The following is a 16836-nucleotide window of genomic DNA, read 5'->3' on the forward strand; positions in this document are numbered from 1 at the left end:
TCTTTTATGGCTGGTGCTTTTGCTGTTGGGTCTAAGAGCTCTTCAACAAGCCCTAGCACCCAAAAATGTTCTCCTAGGTTAGTTTATAAGAAGTTCAATGTTTTGGTTTATTTTTTAAATATTTTATTTATTTATTTATTTGAGCTCCCTGCTGAGCTGGGAGCCCAATGCAGGACTCGATCCCAGAACTCTGGGATCATGACCTGAGCCAAAGGCAGTCACTTAACCAACTGAGCCATCCAGGCGCCCAAGGTTCAACGCTTTATATCTTACATTTAAATCTATTATCCATTTTAAGTTATTTTCAACATTTGCTAAAAACACTATCCTCTTTCCATCATATTGCTTTTGCACTTTTCTAAAACACAAGTTTGCTGTTTCTGTGTGTGACTCTGTATTCTCTATCCTGCCCATGAGCCACATACCCATCCCTCCACCAACACCACACTGCTTTATATTATAGCTTTATGTCAAGCCTTAACATCCTCCAATTGTATTCTGCTTTCTCAAAAACAGTTCTAGCTATTCTGGTTCCTTTACCTTTACCTTTCCTCTATGCATTTTGGGATAAGTTTGTCTAGGTTGACAAAAGAATTCTGTAGGAAGTTGACATTTTACTATATTGTCTTCCAATCCACGAATGTGATATATCTCTTTATTTGTCTTGTTTAGTTCTTTTCATCAGGGTTTAATTGGTTTTATCATACAGATCCTCTCTTTAAAAAAATTTTTATAACCAAACAGTTCACTTTTTGGAATTGTTTGTACATGGCATTGTGTTTTTAATTCCCGTTTCCAGTTGTTCCTTGTTAGTATTAGGATATACAATTCATGTTTCTTGATGTTGTATCCTGAAACTTTGATAGAATGATCGTCATTTGTTAGGCATTTTCTTATAGATTTCTTTGGATTTTCTATGTGAACAGTCATGTCATCCATGAATATGGACTGTAATACTTCCTTCCTTCTAATCCCTTTGTTTTTATTTCTTTTTCTTGCCATACTGCACTGGCCAGTGTCTACAGTACTAAGTTGAAAAGGACAGATGAGAGAACATTCTGGTCTTGTTTTTGAATTTAAGAGAAAAATGTCCATTCTTTCGCTATTATTTATGATGCCATTGGTAGGTTTTTTTGTAGATATTTCTTGCTGGGTTGAGGTAGTGCCCTTTTATTCCCAGTTTTATGAGTGTCTAACATGAATTTGTGTTGAGTTTTGTCAAATACTTTTTCTGCATTAACTGCTATGCCCATGTGGGTCCTTTTCTTTAGACTATTAATGTGGATTACATTGATGATTTTTGAATATTGAACCAGGCTTGCATTCCTAGAATAAACTTCATTTAATCATAGTGTATTGGGGTGCCTGGGTGGCTCAGTCGGTTATGCGTCTACCTTCAGCTCAGGTCATGATCTCAGGGTCGTGGGATTGAGCTCCACATCGGACTCCCTGCTCAGCAGGAAGCCTGCCTCTCCCTCTGCCTGCAGCTGTCCCTGCTTGTGCTCTCTCTCAAATAAATAAAATCTTTTTAAAAAATCACAGTGTATTATTATTTCCTTCCTTCTTCATGTGTTGGCCTTATTTTGCTATTTTTTTCTAGTTTCCTTTGGTGGAAGCTTAGATTATTAATTTGAGAACTTCCTTCTTTTCTAATATAGGCATTTAGTGCCTTTTTTTTCCCTCTCAGCAATGTTTTATCTGGCTCCTACCACATTTTATATGTTGTATTTTCATTTTCATTTAGTTCTGTATATTTTTTTAAAAGATTTTATTTATTTGAGAGAGAGAGAATGAGAGATAGAGAGCACGAGAGGGAAGAGGGTCAGAGGGAGAAGCAGACTCCCTGCTGAGCAGGGAGCCTGATGTGGGGGACTCGATCCCAGGACTCCAGGATCATGACCTGAGCCGAAGGCAGTTGCTTAACCAACTGAGCCACCCAGGCGCCCAGTTCTGTATATTTTTTAAAATTTCTTTGAGATCCTTGTTTTAACCATGAATTATTTAGAAGTTTGCATCTTAATTTTCTTTTTTTTTTTTTTTTTTAAGATTTTATTTGTTTATTTGACAGAGAGAGAGATAGCGAGAGCAGGAACACAAGCAGGGGGAGTGGGAGAGGGAGAAGCAGGCCTCCTGCCGAGCAGGGAGCCCGATGCGGGGCTTGATCCCAGGACCCTGGGATCATGACCGGAGCCGAAGGCAGACGCTTAACGACTGAGCCACCCAGGCGCCCCATCTTAATTTTCAAACGTTTGTAGGCTTTCTTATTATTATTGTCATGTTTATATTATTTAAAGCTTATACTTTGGACATAGTAGAGTAAAATGTGATGACGTTTATTTTAGTTACTTTAAATGTATTCTTCAAATATCATTGGAATTTTCAATTTTCAAACATTAATTTTACATAGTAGTTCAGATCAGTCTTTTGTACTTGTTAGAGTAACCATAAGGGAATGCCCTGAAAATATAAACCCTAGGCCTCCAGAGACATGTTTATCAGGGGAATAGTGGGAGTTTGTGGGTCCCCATTATACTTGCTTTCTGGGTCAGCACACAGGGATCCTGAAGAGATCCAGGATCCAGGATCCAGGAGAGGGGCCCAACCGTCAAGCTCTGGTGCTTTCTAGTATATGATCAGAGAATTCCAGGCCCTGTGCTGGCAGGGACTAGAACTAGCACCGTGATCTAGTGAGCATCTAGTGAGCACTCAGGGTGAGGGGAGCACCAGCCTCTCCCTTGTTGGTCAGCATCTGATTCTGAGCTTGTGGTTGCAGCAGTAATGCTCGGTAGGCCCATGGCTGAGCCATCAGGCAGGGCTTACCAGCTTTGACAGCCATGGGCCCTGGCTGTGGGCAGTGTCCATGAAAGCTCAGGGAGGCTAGTCCACAGGGAAGCAGTTTTGGACAAGTTAACACCGACCTCTGCCACTTCAACAGTCAACATGTTCATCATGACCCCTGAATCCCCCGCCCAGATAAAGACACAATTTCTCATGAGGTTGCCCCTCTTTTATTTTTCAAACATCATCAACATCATTTCATGAAGAAAGGACATCCTAACCCAAATTGGTTAGGAAGCACATCTTGCAAAACAAGCAGGTTTGCCCTAAAACAATACTTTTAGTGACTTCCATAGACCATTCCTGATTTCTCCAATTGTGGGAAGTCCATGCTAGAAATTACCTCGGATGTTGTGTGCTGTCAGGAGCTTCTGTGAAGGCAGGAAGCTGGCACCCTCACTGGCCACATGGGCAGTGGGGGTGAAAGGACAGCAAGTGCCAGCTCTGTGCTCTCAGCGAGGCTGACTTCTGCCTACAACCCTTTGTGTCCCTGCCTTCCGAGGAATGACGGCAGTGCCGGGAACACTGCCCAGCTTCCCGATGAGTTACTACAGAGTTGCTCCTGCCTGATGAGAGGGTTGCCTGCAGGCCAGAGGGCTCCAGTCTTCCCTGGAACACATTGCTCTCGGCCCACCACTTAACAATCCCCTTCAAACAAAGCCACTTGAGCAGCACCTTCGTAAAGGTTGTTCTGTTAGGATATGCAGTCTGTGATTTGGAAAATGGTGGCTCCTTGCCTTGTTCTTGGAGAAACAGAACATACTGTGCGGAAAACTCAGCCCAGGGGACCCAGGGTCTCACTGACTGTCAAGACTGTTTCTTCAGCCAGTGCTTCGATTCCTGGTTGTGGGTAGAGAAGACAGGTGGTTGCTGCCTTTGCTGTGATGGCCTTTTGCTGGTGTCACTGGCCAAGGTTGCCTTGTTCACTATTGTGTACAAAAGGTCTCCCAGCACCTGCCTCTCTCTCAGTTGAGCCACAGCCATGCTGCCCCTAGGCTGAGTATCTCCTCTACACACCCGTGGATGGTGGTCACTTCCCTGATTCCATGAATGTGTCATCCACTTCAACTATTATTTCTTGGTGTTCTTTGCAACTTTCAATTCCAAAGAAATTGAAGTCCTTTTTGTGGATCAGAGAACAGTGAGAACACATCTCATCTTGTAGCCCATGCTCCTGAACACTAGCTTAGTCTCTTTAAAGGTCTTGGTCTTGCTCTCTTGAAGGTCTCCTGGGGGTCAACACCACTGGGCTGGTGAGTTGGACAAGATGTCATTCTTCCCAGGTGTGGAGATGCCCTCCAGTGTCTGGGGCAGAAGGTGGGGACAGCCGGATGGGAAAACAAGAATGCAGGTCAACTATAGGGATGAGTCCCAGGGAAGAGTCTGTACATCAGGTGCAGGTCCCCTCTATGCCCGCTGTCTAAGAAGAGGCCCCTCAATGTGGATCTTAGAGAGGGCGAGCCTCCTCAGCCCTGTTTCTCACAGAGTGGCAGGCGGAGCCATAGGTCCCCCACGCACAGAGCCCAAGGCAGGCAGAGAGCACCTGCCAGCACCTCTGTAGGGGTCAGGGACCAAAGGGGACCTTGGAAAGCCCCTCCTGGGAGAACGTACCTGTCCCGAGGCTGGGGTGTCTGTCCCCCAGGCCTCCATCTGTCCTTCTGGGGTTCCATGTCCACAAGCTGCAATCCTGACTTGCATGTGTACAGTGTCCCCAGTGTGTGGCAAGCCAGGCTGCAAATACCTGCCCTGAGGGTATAGATCAGCAGGGCAAAACCCGTTGCTCCCTGCTGGTGAGACAACTACAACAGAAAGGTGGGCTCCTGAGAGCAGGGCCCAGTTGTCAGGGAAGTGGAGGCAGAAACCCAGGAAAGCTGGGGCTTTTAGATATGAAGTATCTAAAGTAGTCGAAATCAGTGAAAAAAAGATTTTATCTGGAATATATAAAGAACTCTTACAACTCAATAATAAAGGACAAATCAATGAAGAATGGGCATAGGATGAACACACATTGCTCCAAACAAGTTACAGAAATGGCCAATAAGCATATGAAATGCTCAGCATCAGGGAAATGCAATCCAAAACCACACTGAGATGTCACTTCAGAACCACGAAGATGATCATTATCGAAAAGACAGATGGGGGCGCCTGGGGGGCTCAGTTGGGTGAGCGTCTGCCTTCAGCTCAGGTCATGATCCCAGGGTCCTGGCATCGAGTCCCGTGTTGGGCTCCCTGCTCAGCGAGGAGCCTGAGTCTCCCTCTGTGCTCCCCCAGCTCGTGCTTTCTCTCTGTCAAATAAATGAATAAAATCTTAAAAAAAAAAAAAGATGATGGGGCATCTGAGTGGCTCAGTTGTTTAAGTGTCCAATTCTTGGTTTCACCTCAGGTCATGATCTCAGGGTCATAGAAGCGAGGCTTCCTGCTCAGCAGGGGGTCTGCTTCTCCCTCTGCCCCTCCCCCTGTGCGCTCTCTCTTCTCTCTCTCTCTCTCAAATAAATAAGTAAATAAATAAATCTTAAAAAAAAAAAAGACCCAGATGATAGCAAGCATTGGCTAGAATGTGGAAAGTGGAATCCTTGTTCACAGCGAGCAGAAACATTTAAAATGGTGCAGCCACTTTGAAACAGTCAGGCGGTTCTTGAAAAAAGGCTGAATATAGAGATTCCACATGACCCAGCCTTTCCCCTTTTAGGTATACAGCCATGAGAAATGAAACATGAGTCTCCACAAAAACTTCCACACAAATGTTCACAGCACAATTTTCATATTAGCCAAATGGTAGAAACGACCCAAACGTTCATCAGCTAATGAATGGATTTGACAGCTGGTAGTACCTCCACAGGATGGAATACGACTGGTAGTGTGTGCAAACATGTGGGCAGACCTGGGAAACATTATTCTAAGTGAAAGGCCACATGTCATATAATTCCATTCAGACCGAAGTCCAGAATGTAGGAGTCTCTAGAGACAGAGGGGGTGGGGAGGTGTGGAGGGCGGAGGCCCAGATGGCAGGACATGACGACGGTGACAGGGGCAAGATTTCTTTCGGAGCTCATGAAAAGTTCTAAGATTTATAGTGGAAATGGCTACAAATTCTATAAATAAGCTAAAAGCCATAAAACCATACACTTCAAATGAGTGAATTGTATCCTATGTGAATGTCTTGATAGAGTTTTTATTTTATAATTGAGCTGGAGCAAATTTGTCACAATGCTAACCCTGTGTCTACATATTCTCTACACTGCTTTCTAGGGCATTTTCCCATTTCTTTTTTTAAGGTTGAAACATTCCTAATGACTTTACCCAATTTCATTGAAAAAGGAAAAAAGCAGTGAGTGTGAATGAATGTGGGCCGACTGTGATTTTGGACCCCGATGGGGTCACCTCAACTCACGGGAGGAGACATAAAAGCATCATGGAGGGGGGTGTTCATGTCCAGCAGCTGGTCCTGGATACCCCATGGGGCGTTGTGTGACTAGTGACTTAGAGGCTCTCTTTCCCTGCTTTAAAGGAACATGAGAGAACCGGCATCTGGTCAGTTTCCTGCTAACAAATTGCACATCGGGATGGACTAAGGTAAATAAATTAGGAGCCCTACAAACTGGGGATCCCTCAGTAGTTTGTGTTCGTGGGCGGAAGACATCTCTCAGTGTCCATACACCTTGTACACTTTCACACAACACACGTCCCTGAAACAGGATCTTCAGAATGAACCACGACAGAGAACATTCCAAAGGACAAATGATGGAATGAGGGCGGACTCTGACCTTCAGAGACTGTGGGGAGGAAGGAGAAGGAACCCTCAGACAGCACAGCCTAACCCCAAGATATTTTACTAAAACGAGCACCAAGGGCCCAGGTTTGCACACAGGCATCCCAGACGGAGCGGGCCCTCAGAACTCAGGGAGTCACGTCCAGGGCCCTCCCAGGAGACGTGCCAGGTGGTGGGCTCCCCTGCCACAGCCTGTCTGGAGGAGGGTCCCGTCAACAAGTAGGTCGTGGGGCCCACAAGTGGGGACTTTCCAAGCCCAGACTCTCCAGAGCAGATACTTGAGCAGGAATGACTCCAGCTCGGCCCACGTTCTGTCCGAATACCCAGCCCCAGACACCATCTCTCTCTGCCGGAGCTTCCTGTGACACCTGTGTCCAGGGACGGCGGACGATCGATGGAGGCGTGGACGCAGGCAGGGCTCCCCCGTTATCAGCCGCTGGGCGAGCACAGTGTGTGTGGTGGGGGACGGGGCGCCCTGGCGGAGATTCCCCAAGTCGGCTGCTCTCCTCTTCCCACCGTGTGCACAGCAGCCTGGGGGGCACACGCATCTCTGAACGAACAAACGTGCAGCCACGGAAGGGTGGTCACGGGGGCCTGACCTTCCCGGGTGCCCTCAGAAGGCAAGCGTTGTCGTCAGTGGTGACAGGAGTGCTCCTCTATCCGAGGGACTCCCCAGGACTCCATGACCCCAGTGTTGGACCTCGTCCTAGGGGAGCGGGAGGAGGATCTGCAGCCAAACCCGTGGGGCCGACTGACAGGGCCACCCCGTGACTGCCCTCAGTCCCCAGGCCTCCCAGAGCCCACGGGAGCTTTCTCGGGAAAGCGTGAGGCCTGGCTCCCCGCAGGCTCTCTGTGGAGACCCAGCGAGCTGACCGGGAGCTGCCCCTGCTGGACGGCAGAGCACAGCTGGCCCCGCTCTGTGCGAGCGTCGCGATTTCCCCGCGGGTCGCGGGGTGACCTCCTCATCCCCGCAGATTCCTCCCACTTACCGGGAGCTCCCTCCCGACTCTGCCCTACACGCGGTCCCCGCGAGCTGTCACCTCTCCTAACTCGTTCTGTGATGAGGAAGTTTGGCTGCCGTGAAAATCTGAAACGTTTCTCCATTTTTTCCCTTGCCACTGGACTGACCTCGGATTTTCCGAGGAACGCAGGCGAATCTTCGCCCACGCCGTGAGCATCCAGCGCCTGCCGAGCGCACACCATGGACAGGGACACGGTGGGGTGACGCGCACGGGGTGGCAACCTCTGTCTGCGTCCGGCTGAGCCCCTGAGCCCCTTCGTCTTGGGGAGGCCAGGCTGGACAGGGAGGGGCAGCCGCTGCGGAGTGCGGCCAAGATGAAACCTCTGCTGCAGGAAGGGGCAGGAGGGTGGGGAGCACTCCAGAGCCGCCTGCCTGGGAGGGAGGGAGGGAAGGCAGCGGAAGAGCACCTGTGGGGTGGCTGTGGAGCGGGACGAGGACCTGGCATGAGTTCCCTTCTTGCCTGAGCTCTTTGCTGGGGGGGGGGGGCGGTGGGAGGGGGGCAAGCAGAGGGCCAGGCGTCCCTCGGACCCGGATGGCCTTGGCCCCGTGCTGCTGCAGGGACGCACATCTGTGAGTGGCGAGCGCGGTAGGGGCCTCGCCCAAACCTGGAAAAGGCATCAGAACCTAGAACCTGGGGAGGAGGCGTTGGCTGGCAGGGAGGAGGGTGAAGGTGCCGTGCTTGCTGCTGGGATCAGAGCATCTGGGCGGGGCGGGGCTAGGGGCTGGACGGCACCAGCTCGCCCACGAGGGGAGGTGAGCAGACTGCGGGGGCAGGCAGCTGTGGGAGCAGCAGGGTCCCTTCCCTGCGCAGCTCCTGTCCCTCAGTGTCGGCTCATCTCACTGTCACGAGCCGGGCAGATGGCCTATCTGACGTGGCGGCTGTGCCAGCGCCCCGGGAGGGCTCCCCTCAGCCTGGAGCCCAGCTCCCAGCCGGCCCTGGGGCTGCAGATGCCTGGGCCCACGGCCCCCGGGGTGGGCTGCGCTCCTGCGTGGTGGTTGGGGTCTGTTTGTAGGAACCGTTTCACGTGACAATGAGAGTCTGTGTCCACATCTGTTCACACAGGGGTCCCTCGAGGGAGGGAAGGGAGGCGGTAAGTGTGGGGTGTCTTCGCAGACCCAGGGACCCTGGCCAGCCCCCTCGCTCTGCGTCCACAGCAAGGTGGGCCCCTCGCATGGTTGGAGAAGTCGGTCTGGCCCAGAAATCCCGCCCTGGGACTTGGTGTCTGCCCCACAGCTGGCGTTCTCGTGTGCACACCGCGGCCAGTGCCCCCGAGTCTCCCCTCATCCGTTCCCCGCGTCCGTCCTCACTGGGATCAGGAGGACCCCCCACCGTCCCTCCTATTTCAATGAGCCCACTGCGACTGGAAGACGCTCCTCCCACCACGAGGCCAGAGGCCCAGAGCCTGTCTGCTCAGGCCCCCACACAGGGAGCCCTGGAGGGGCTGAGGGTCGCCAGCCCGGCCAGCCCCGTGGCTGGACGCTTCGGGGAGGCAGCGGGGAGCCCCCGAAGACGGGGCTGTCTGCAGACTCCATTCTCAGAAACGGTCGTGGTGCGGAGGGCTCCCCATCCCTGGACGTTCAGGGGTCCCGATGGTGACGGGAGCCCCAGGAGGCCGGCCCCTCTCCATGCAGAGGCACAGACACCAGCAGGAAGACAGTGGCCCCACACATTTCCCAGCAAAACCATCTTTATTCCAATTTACACACAGTGCCCCAGTGGGCGGCGGCCACCCCGCCCCCACGGTCATCCCCCCCCCCTCCGAGCCCCACAGGCAGGATCAGCACCGGAATGAGGAGGAGCCCTGGGGTGCACTGGCCCTGGAGGGCGGCCCCACTGCTCCCTACTGGCTACAGTGCCGCTTCTTCCTCCTGCCCGTGACGAAGGAGTCACACCTTCTCTTTGCAGGCTGTGAGGGCTGAACCAGCCCCATGGCCGAGGCCGGCCTCGCGGAGCCCCTGAGGTTGGCCCCAGGGAGGGGCGTGTTCCCAGCAGGGGCTGGGCCCCCACACAGAGCCCGCTTCCTGGACTTGGTAGCTGGGGGGGTGGCCGGGCTGAGGCCTATCCTCTGAGGAGAGGGGGCCCGGGGAGCCCCCCACAGCCCCCGACCTCCAGGGCTGGGGAAGCCCGAGGCAGGAGCGGGACTCAGGGAGAGCCCCCAGGGCAGCAGGCTGTGCTGAGAGGCCAGGAGGAAGGCCAGGCTGGGGAGCTCCTCCTCGTCCTCACTGGACCCGTCCACTGGCCCTCGAGTGTCCCGAGCAGGAGGGGCCTCTCTGAGAACGGGCGCGTCCCTGGGGCCCGGTCGAGCGGAGGGGCACCTTTGACCCTGGGGAGGGGAGGGGGGCCATCCGGCCGGGGGTGCGGGGGACTCCTGCCCTCCGGGAGAGAGCGCAAAGGCTCTGGGCCCGGACAGGTGTGTGTGTGCTCGGCCGTGCCTCGGAAGGTCCTGGCCGTCAGTCTCTGCTGGGCAGGCTTTGTTGCTGACCCCCAGCCCCAGTCCGGGACCGGCCTCACACTCAGGACCAGAGCCCGACCGGGCTGCGCAGTGACGGGGGGCTGCCTGCACCTCCTCTGCCTTCAAGGCCACCAGTCTTTTCTTCACCAGCTGAGAGGAAGGAGGTGACAGTGACTGGCCAGCACAGGGGTATGAGACAGGTAGGTGGGACAGTGGCCCTGGGAGAGGAGGGGAGGGGTGACCCACCAGGCTGTGGCTCTCCTGACATCCTCCTGAGACCCTCCCTCCCTTCCCAGGCTGCCCATCTTCCCCTTCCCATGCTGCGCTCTGTACCCACCCAGAGCTGGCCTCCCCAGTGCTGGGACTCGCAAGAAGGGAAGGGGGACAGAGTCACGTGGGCCTTTATTCTGCCCCACCCCCTGGCTCACTTGTGTCGGTCTCTCCCCTGGCTCACCTGGGTCCCCTCTCTCCCCTGGCTCACCTGGTCCCCTCCCTGTCCTGGCTCACCTGGGTCCCCTCCCTGTCCTGGCTCACCTGGGTCCCCTCTCTCCCCTGGCTCACCTGGGTCCCCTCTCTCCCCTGGCTCACCTGGGTCCCCTCTCTCCCCTGGCTCACCTGGGTCCCCTCCCTGTCCTGGCTCACCTGGGTCCCCTCCCTCCCCTGGTTCACCTGGGTCCCCTCTCTCTCCTGGCTCCCCTGGGTGCCCTCTCTCATGGCTCACCTGCGTCCCCTCTCTCCCCTGGCTCACCTGGCACCCCTCCCTCCTTCCCCTGGCTCACCTCTTCAAGGGTAAGTCCTTCCTCCTGCTCCAATTTCTCCGCTAGGGCCAGGAGGTCCAGCTGTGGTTCTGAGGAAAGCAATTCTGCCAGGAATCGGGGGTGGATGACTGCCTCCACCTGGAACAGAAGACAGAGGCTGTGGGCATGCTTGGCAGGGAGCCACCTGTGAGCCAGGAGGAACTGCAGGAAACGTGGAAAAGTAAAGACCCATCTATCCCTCTCCAAAAGGTAGGTTTTAACATCACAGTCACTGGCTACACACACACACACACACACACACACACAGCCACACGCGGACACACACACACACACATCAGGATGCACACATGTCTGCAACATCAGGCACACACACACACGCAGGCACACACAGGATCATGTGCCTGCACGCACGCACATGCACACACAGACACGTATGTGGACACACAAACACAAAAAGGCACATTTACACACAGACACAAACACACACTTGCATATGTAGACACACATGCATGTACAGACACACCACAAACACGTATGTGCACAAACCCACAGTAAGACAGGCACACAGACGCGTGCACGGGGACACACGCGCACACACACAGGAATGTGCACACACCACCTGTGCACACACACAGGAATGTGCACACACCACACGTGCACACACAGACACACACATGTATACACACATGTACACATTCACACAGGCCCACAGAGAGTCACACAAAAGACACACACACACAAGCGTGCACACATGCGCACACACACAGCTCAGGCGCAAGGAACAGAGCTTAATGCCAAAGGCCCGGGCGCAGCCCCGACCGGAGCGCTGGAGTGCCAATCCCTGGAATCTTGTAACGGTTTTATTTATTTATTTACTTGAGAGAGAGAATGAGGGAGAGAGAGAGCATGAGAGGGGGGAGGGCCAGAGGGAGAAGCAGACTCCCCGCTGAGCAGGGAGCCCGATGCGGGACTCGATCCCGGGACTCCAGGACCATGACCTGAGCCGAAGGCAGTCGCTCAACCGACTGAGCCACCCAGGCGCCCTCCCTGGAACCTTCTAGACACCAGGCCAGCTCACCTTGGTGATGAAGTCTTCCTGGGAACACAGCCTGTCAATGTAGCTCAGGAGACCCGGGTCCGGGTAGGTCGTGGCCTCATCCTGCTGTGGCTCCTTTCCGTCCTCTCCCCATTCACCTGCCGGCCCCCCCGGGGCAGAGTGGCCAGGCCCCAGCAGCCCCTCCATGATGTCCACGTACTCTCTCACGGCCTCAGGGGGGATCTCCTTGGGCGCCTTGTTCTCCAGGGGCCGTGGGGGTCTGTGCGGCCGCAGGCGGGAGGGCTGGGCCCTGGAACCCGCCTTCCTGCGAATGCACGCTGGGGCAGAGCGGGAGGAGGGAGGGGCGTGAGGGGCTCCAGCAGTGCATCGGGACGGCAGTGTCTGGGGGACGCTGATGCCGGTGGGGGATGGGTCACGGCCACCCGAGGCCACAGGCACCGCGGGACAGGCAGCGGGGAGAGGAGGAGAGTCTCGGAGCGATATGCGTGAGCAAGTGTGGACCCACCGACCGACCCTCCAAGGGTCTCCCCACAGCCCACTTCCCAGGCAGACTTTGTGTTGGGTCCCCTGCCAGGAGGGGGGAGAGTAGTGAAGAAATTCACCCCGTCACCCCCTGTCCTGGCAAAGGGCAGCTGAGGCCCTGGGCTCTTGGTGGCTGCTCTGGTCAAAAGACCAATGTCCCCTTGAAGGAGGAGACGCATATGGGGACAGTGGCCTTCCCTCAGCCCCCACTGCCATGGGCCACCAGCTGCCATGGGAACGTGGGGGCCGTACCTGGCTGTGGGCCCGCTTCTGGGGCTGGGGGCGCCCGCGGCTCAGGCTTCGGCAGGGCTGGAGGAGGCAGGCCCTGGGCCACCTTCACCCACTGCAACTTCTGAATCTGCATCTCCTCCTCCAGCTCAAACTCCATGAACCTGGGGGTGAGGAGGCCCGGGCCGCAATGAGGAGGGGACCCGGCCCTGGAGCCCGCAAAGCCAGCAGCCGGTTGAGGAACCGGGAGAGGCAGTGCCTTGGAGGGGCGGCCGTGGCCGCGGCCAGCAAGGAGGCAGCCGGCTGGCTGTCCAGCACACCCCCTCCACAGCCCCCTCGGAGGGAGTCCCACCCCAGGGGAGGGGGGGTGGTCTCAGGATCCCCCAGCCCTTCCCAAGACCTTCCCATGGAGGCAGCGGTGGGTCCCGCTCAGGGGAGGGTGGAACTCCCAGGGAGGTAGGCGAGGGCAGCCCTCTGTGATGAGCATCAGCACAGTCAGACCTTGCCCTCGGCCCGGCCGTCACACCCACCAGCCCCGGGCCAGGGACCCCGACTCACTTCCCTGCCATCTCGTAGTAGATGGCGCGGTCGAAGTTGCTTCTGCGCTGCCACTCCTGCACGGCCCGCCACACTCCCTCCTCCAGCGTCATGGTGGGCTTCAGGCGGGCCAGGGACCGCAGCACCGGGCTGCAAGCCCTCGGGGTCAGGGGCCGGCTGCAGGCCGTCACCCCCAGCCTCCCCCGCCCCCAGCATGACCGCGTGCTGGCAGGTGACTGCCGGCAAGGAGCCCAGGCCTCTGCAGGAAGCGCCGTCACCCCGTGTTCAGGAGGGACCCCAGATGGCACGGCCAGGCCTGCCGGGTCACAGCTCAGCAGGCGGGATCCCACGCCCTCCGCGCTCCACCAGCTCTGCCCCCTCCCCTTCTGACTGGAATCCTCCGGGACAACGAGCGTGGGGCTGCACGCAGCCTCTGCTGGGCCCCGCAGGTCCCGAGCCTCCTCTGATGTGCCGGCCCCTGGCCCTGAGACGCCCCAGCCTGTGTTCCCAGGAGACACGATGACAGAGAGCTCGGCACCCAGACAATGGCTCCTCCTCTGACACCGGGACCCTCTCTGCCTGTGAGTGCCCCCCGAATGCCACCGTGATGCCTCTGGAAGGTCAAGGTTGGCTGGATTCCCCGACGGTCGGGGTTCCGCCGAGGTGGGCGACTGAACGTTGTCCTGGCCCAGAATGCGTCTTCCCAGAGCAGGGACCCGGCCCCACACCTTCCTCCCAGCGCCCCTGGATCACCGCCCTGTGTGCGCACCCCAAGGTCGTCCTGCGTGACAGCTGCAGGAGAGCAGAGGACACTCACATGAGGAAGCAGGAGAGAGCTTCTGCATCGGGGCTCTGCGGGAGGTGCCTCCGGGCCAGCGACTTGAAGCGCTGCCAGCGCCTGAAGTTCTCGTAAACACTCTTGGGGTTACAGGAGTCCTCGGGCGAGGCCTTGGTCGGGCTCCTGGCCAGGCTGCCCTCCCTGGAAGCTCCGTGAGGCTGTGGCCCCGCGTTCGCTGGGGACACGGTGGGGGTCGGCTGGGCAGCCGGGGGCGGGGCTGGGGCTGGAAGGCCCGGGGCCAAGCCTCCCTTGCCAGCCTGGGGGCCCCCAAAGGCCGAGGCAGGCATGCTGGTCTCCAGCACAGGGGCTGCCACGAAGAGGGGTGCGGGACATGCAGCACCCCCACAGAGGGCCCCTGGAGCACTCCAGCTGAGGGGGGCCTGAGTAAGGACGATGGTCTGAGTCTGGGGTGTCTCTGAGGACCCCCATTCCGACCTGACCTGGACAATGACATTGCGGGTCCCGGTCCCACTGGGGCCAAGGCCAGGCTCTCCTACCACCAACGGTGAGCTGGGGAGGGCTTGCAGCACCAGGGGGCCACCGGGAGGGAATGGCCGGGTCGGGCGGGGCGGCGGGTGCTGCCCCCAGAGTGGCCGCTGGGGCGGGGCGGGAGTGGGGGCGGGAAAGGGCCGAGCCGGGACGGAAGGCATGGAGGCTCCAGGGTCCGTGGTCCCATGGGGTCCCAGCACTGGAGATGCTGTGGACGGAAGGAAAGGACCAGATGGAGTCAGAGAATCCGTAGCCGGGAGGGAGGACCCGGGCCCCCTCAGTCACTGGGGAGCAGAGCGGTGAATCTCGTCGCGTGAGGGACATCACAGAAAAGGTGCAGTTGGCAAGTCTCCCCGAGGGATTTCCATGCTCTGGCCTGCAGCAGAGAATTACCGCCCCCGCCCCCCCCCCCCCCAGACAGCCTGTCTGCCCAGAAGAGGCAGCCTGGCCCAGCACGGACTCTGAGAAGCTCCCACGGACCCCCAGACATGACCCTCCAGCCTCAGGGGCAGGCTCCCAAGACGTGGGCCTGGCTGGACACCTGCCCTGTGGGAAATGGCCTCAGCAGGCTCCCTGACAGCTGGGGACCCCCTCCAAGGTTCCTCCTCGGCACCCAAAGGGCCTCTGTGAACAGACAGCGTCTAAAGCTTCGGGCCCCTCTCCTGCTAGCCTTCCTGTTCCTGATGCTCCCTACGCATCCCTCCCTTGTCTTCCTGGCCCAACACAACGCAACAGGAACACTTGACCTCTCTCTCTGCCATGAAAGCTCCCTCCAAACCCTGACGGGAGCCCATCTCAGATCCATCCCCCCACACACAGGACACAGGGCCAGGGTCTGCCTGCATGCAGACTCCCACGAACGTTCCCAAGGGACAGCAGCTCTGGAAACTGCCCCTGGCGGCCCCGGGTCTCCCCACCCCATGGCTCTGGGCCACTGTCCTACAGCCATCGCTAGCTGTGAGTGACAGAAACTCGGGGAGCACACACCTGCGCCCCAGACCCCTGTCCCGGGAGCAGAGCCGCTGCATGCAGGCAGACCCTGGCCCTGTGTCCTGTGTGTGGGGGGATGGATCTGAGATGGGCTCCCGTCAGGGTTTGGAGGGAGCTTTCATGGCAGAGAGAGAGGTCAAGTGTTCCTGTTGCGTTGTGTTGGGCCAGGAAGACAAGGGTGGGATGCGTAGGGAGCGTCAGGAAACAGGCCGAGAGGAAGCAGGTGCGCACTGCGTCTCAAGAGGGAGAGTGACCCAGAGCAGCTGAGGAACCCAAGCCCTACGCTGAGGCCACCTGGTGCCCTGTCCCTGCTGAATCCAAGACCAGGGCTACCTGGCCTGGGGGCACGTCAGCTCTAGGCCAGCAGGACGGGAAGCCCTGGGCTGGGGTGTCAGACTGACCTCCAGCCCAGGTCTCAGAGAGGACCCGTCATTGCAGACTTGGCCACAGATGGCCCCACGGAACAACGTTCTGGCCAAGACCGCCTCTCCCCCTGCCCCTGCCTGTGCCACCAGCTTGACACACTCCCACCTCACCCTCCAAACTGTCCAAGTGATTCTTGGCCTCCAGAGAGAATCAGTGCTCCTGCCACCATCCTTTCTGCACACACAGGGCATTTCCCCTGCCAGGTCTTGACCCGCCTTCAAGGAGCCCTCCTCCCCAGGGTCCTTGCAGGTTTCTGCGGACTCCCAGCCTCCTAGTCCCCCAGGTGAGCTGTCCTCGGGTGTCCAGTGAGCTCCCCTTCCTGTACCGACCCCGCCTACAGTGCCCCTAGCCAGTGTCACGTTTGAATCCCAAGGATTTCAGGAATGGCCGGCACTCTGACACGTCCAACCCCACCTACAGGCCTACCTCCTTCTGAAGCCATCCCCACGGGCAGGGGATGTGGCTGCCTGGCAGCCTCCACCGTGGGAAAAGTCACGTCCGGGACCCACACAGTGAGCTGCTCCAGGAGATGCTCAGGATCCAAGTCAAGGAGGGAAAAGTTTGAATCTAAACAGGGGTAGAATGCAGACTCATGACATTCTTCAACGGGGGAGGGGCGGAGGGCCACTGACCTGGGTGGGGGTGGGGAGACAGTCCACGAGTCAGGCTCTGGCAGGTAGGCCAGAACCCCAAGCTCCTTTCAAATGATACAGACAACACGATTGGGGTGCGCCTTTCCAGGCCGTTTATACACTGTTTTCCAGATTCACAGCACCAAGGTGTGACTCGGTGCTCCTTTGGTTCGATTCTGTATCCAGCAACCTAGGTTTGCGTCCTCGACCCACTCTGCTTCCTATCTGGCTCTTGACTTATTCAACAGGGGCTGAGCTTTCTGGACAAAACTCAGAAC

The 16836-nt window shown here is 57.0% G+C and overlaps 1 protein-coding gene across 1 annotated transcript; it reads right to left on the reverse strand.

The window, feature by feature from the left end:
* Positions 1–4074: 4074 nt before the first annotated feature.
* Positions 4075–16368, reverse strand: LOC118356184 (NUT family member 2G-like). Its single transcript, XM_035723486.1, has 10 exons — positions 16353–16368; positions 14001–14718; positions 13205–13333; positions 12671–12810; positions 11918–12213; positions 10861–10977; positions 9481–10231; positions 8089–8233; positions 7736–8000; positions 4075–4143 (listed from the first exon to the last, which is right to left on the reverse strand). The coding sequence occupies exons 1-10, from the start codon at positions 16366–16368 to the stop codon at positions 4075–4077; spliced, it is 2646 nt and encodes an 881-aa protein (XP_035579379.1).
* Between the last annotated feature and the right edge of the window lie 468 nt (positions 16369–16836).

The sequence above is a fragment of the Zalophus californianus genome, chromosome 13 (genome assembly GCF_009762305.2).
Source record: "Zalophus californianus isolate mZalCal1 chromosome 13, mZalCal1.pri.v2, whole genome shotgun sequence".
NCBI lineage: Eukaryota > Metazoa > Chordata > Mammalia > Carnivora > Otariidae > Zalophus > Zalophus californianus.

Bases quoted from the DNA above. Each gene is read 5' to 3' on its own strand.
- LOC118356184 (XM_035723486.1), bottom strand. The intron at 10,978-11,917 runs GTGAGCTGGCCT...CTTCTGTTCCAG, and splicing joins AGGAAGACTTCATCACCAAG to GTGGAGGCAGTCATCCACCC. The intron at 4,144-7,735 runs GTCAGTCCAGTG...CTTCTGCCCCAG, and splicing joins CGTTCCTCGGAAAATCCGAG to ACACTGGAGGGCATCTCCAC.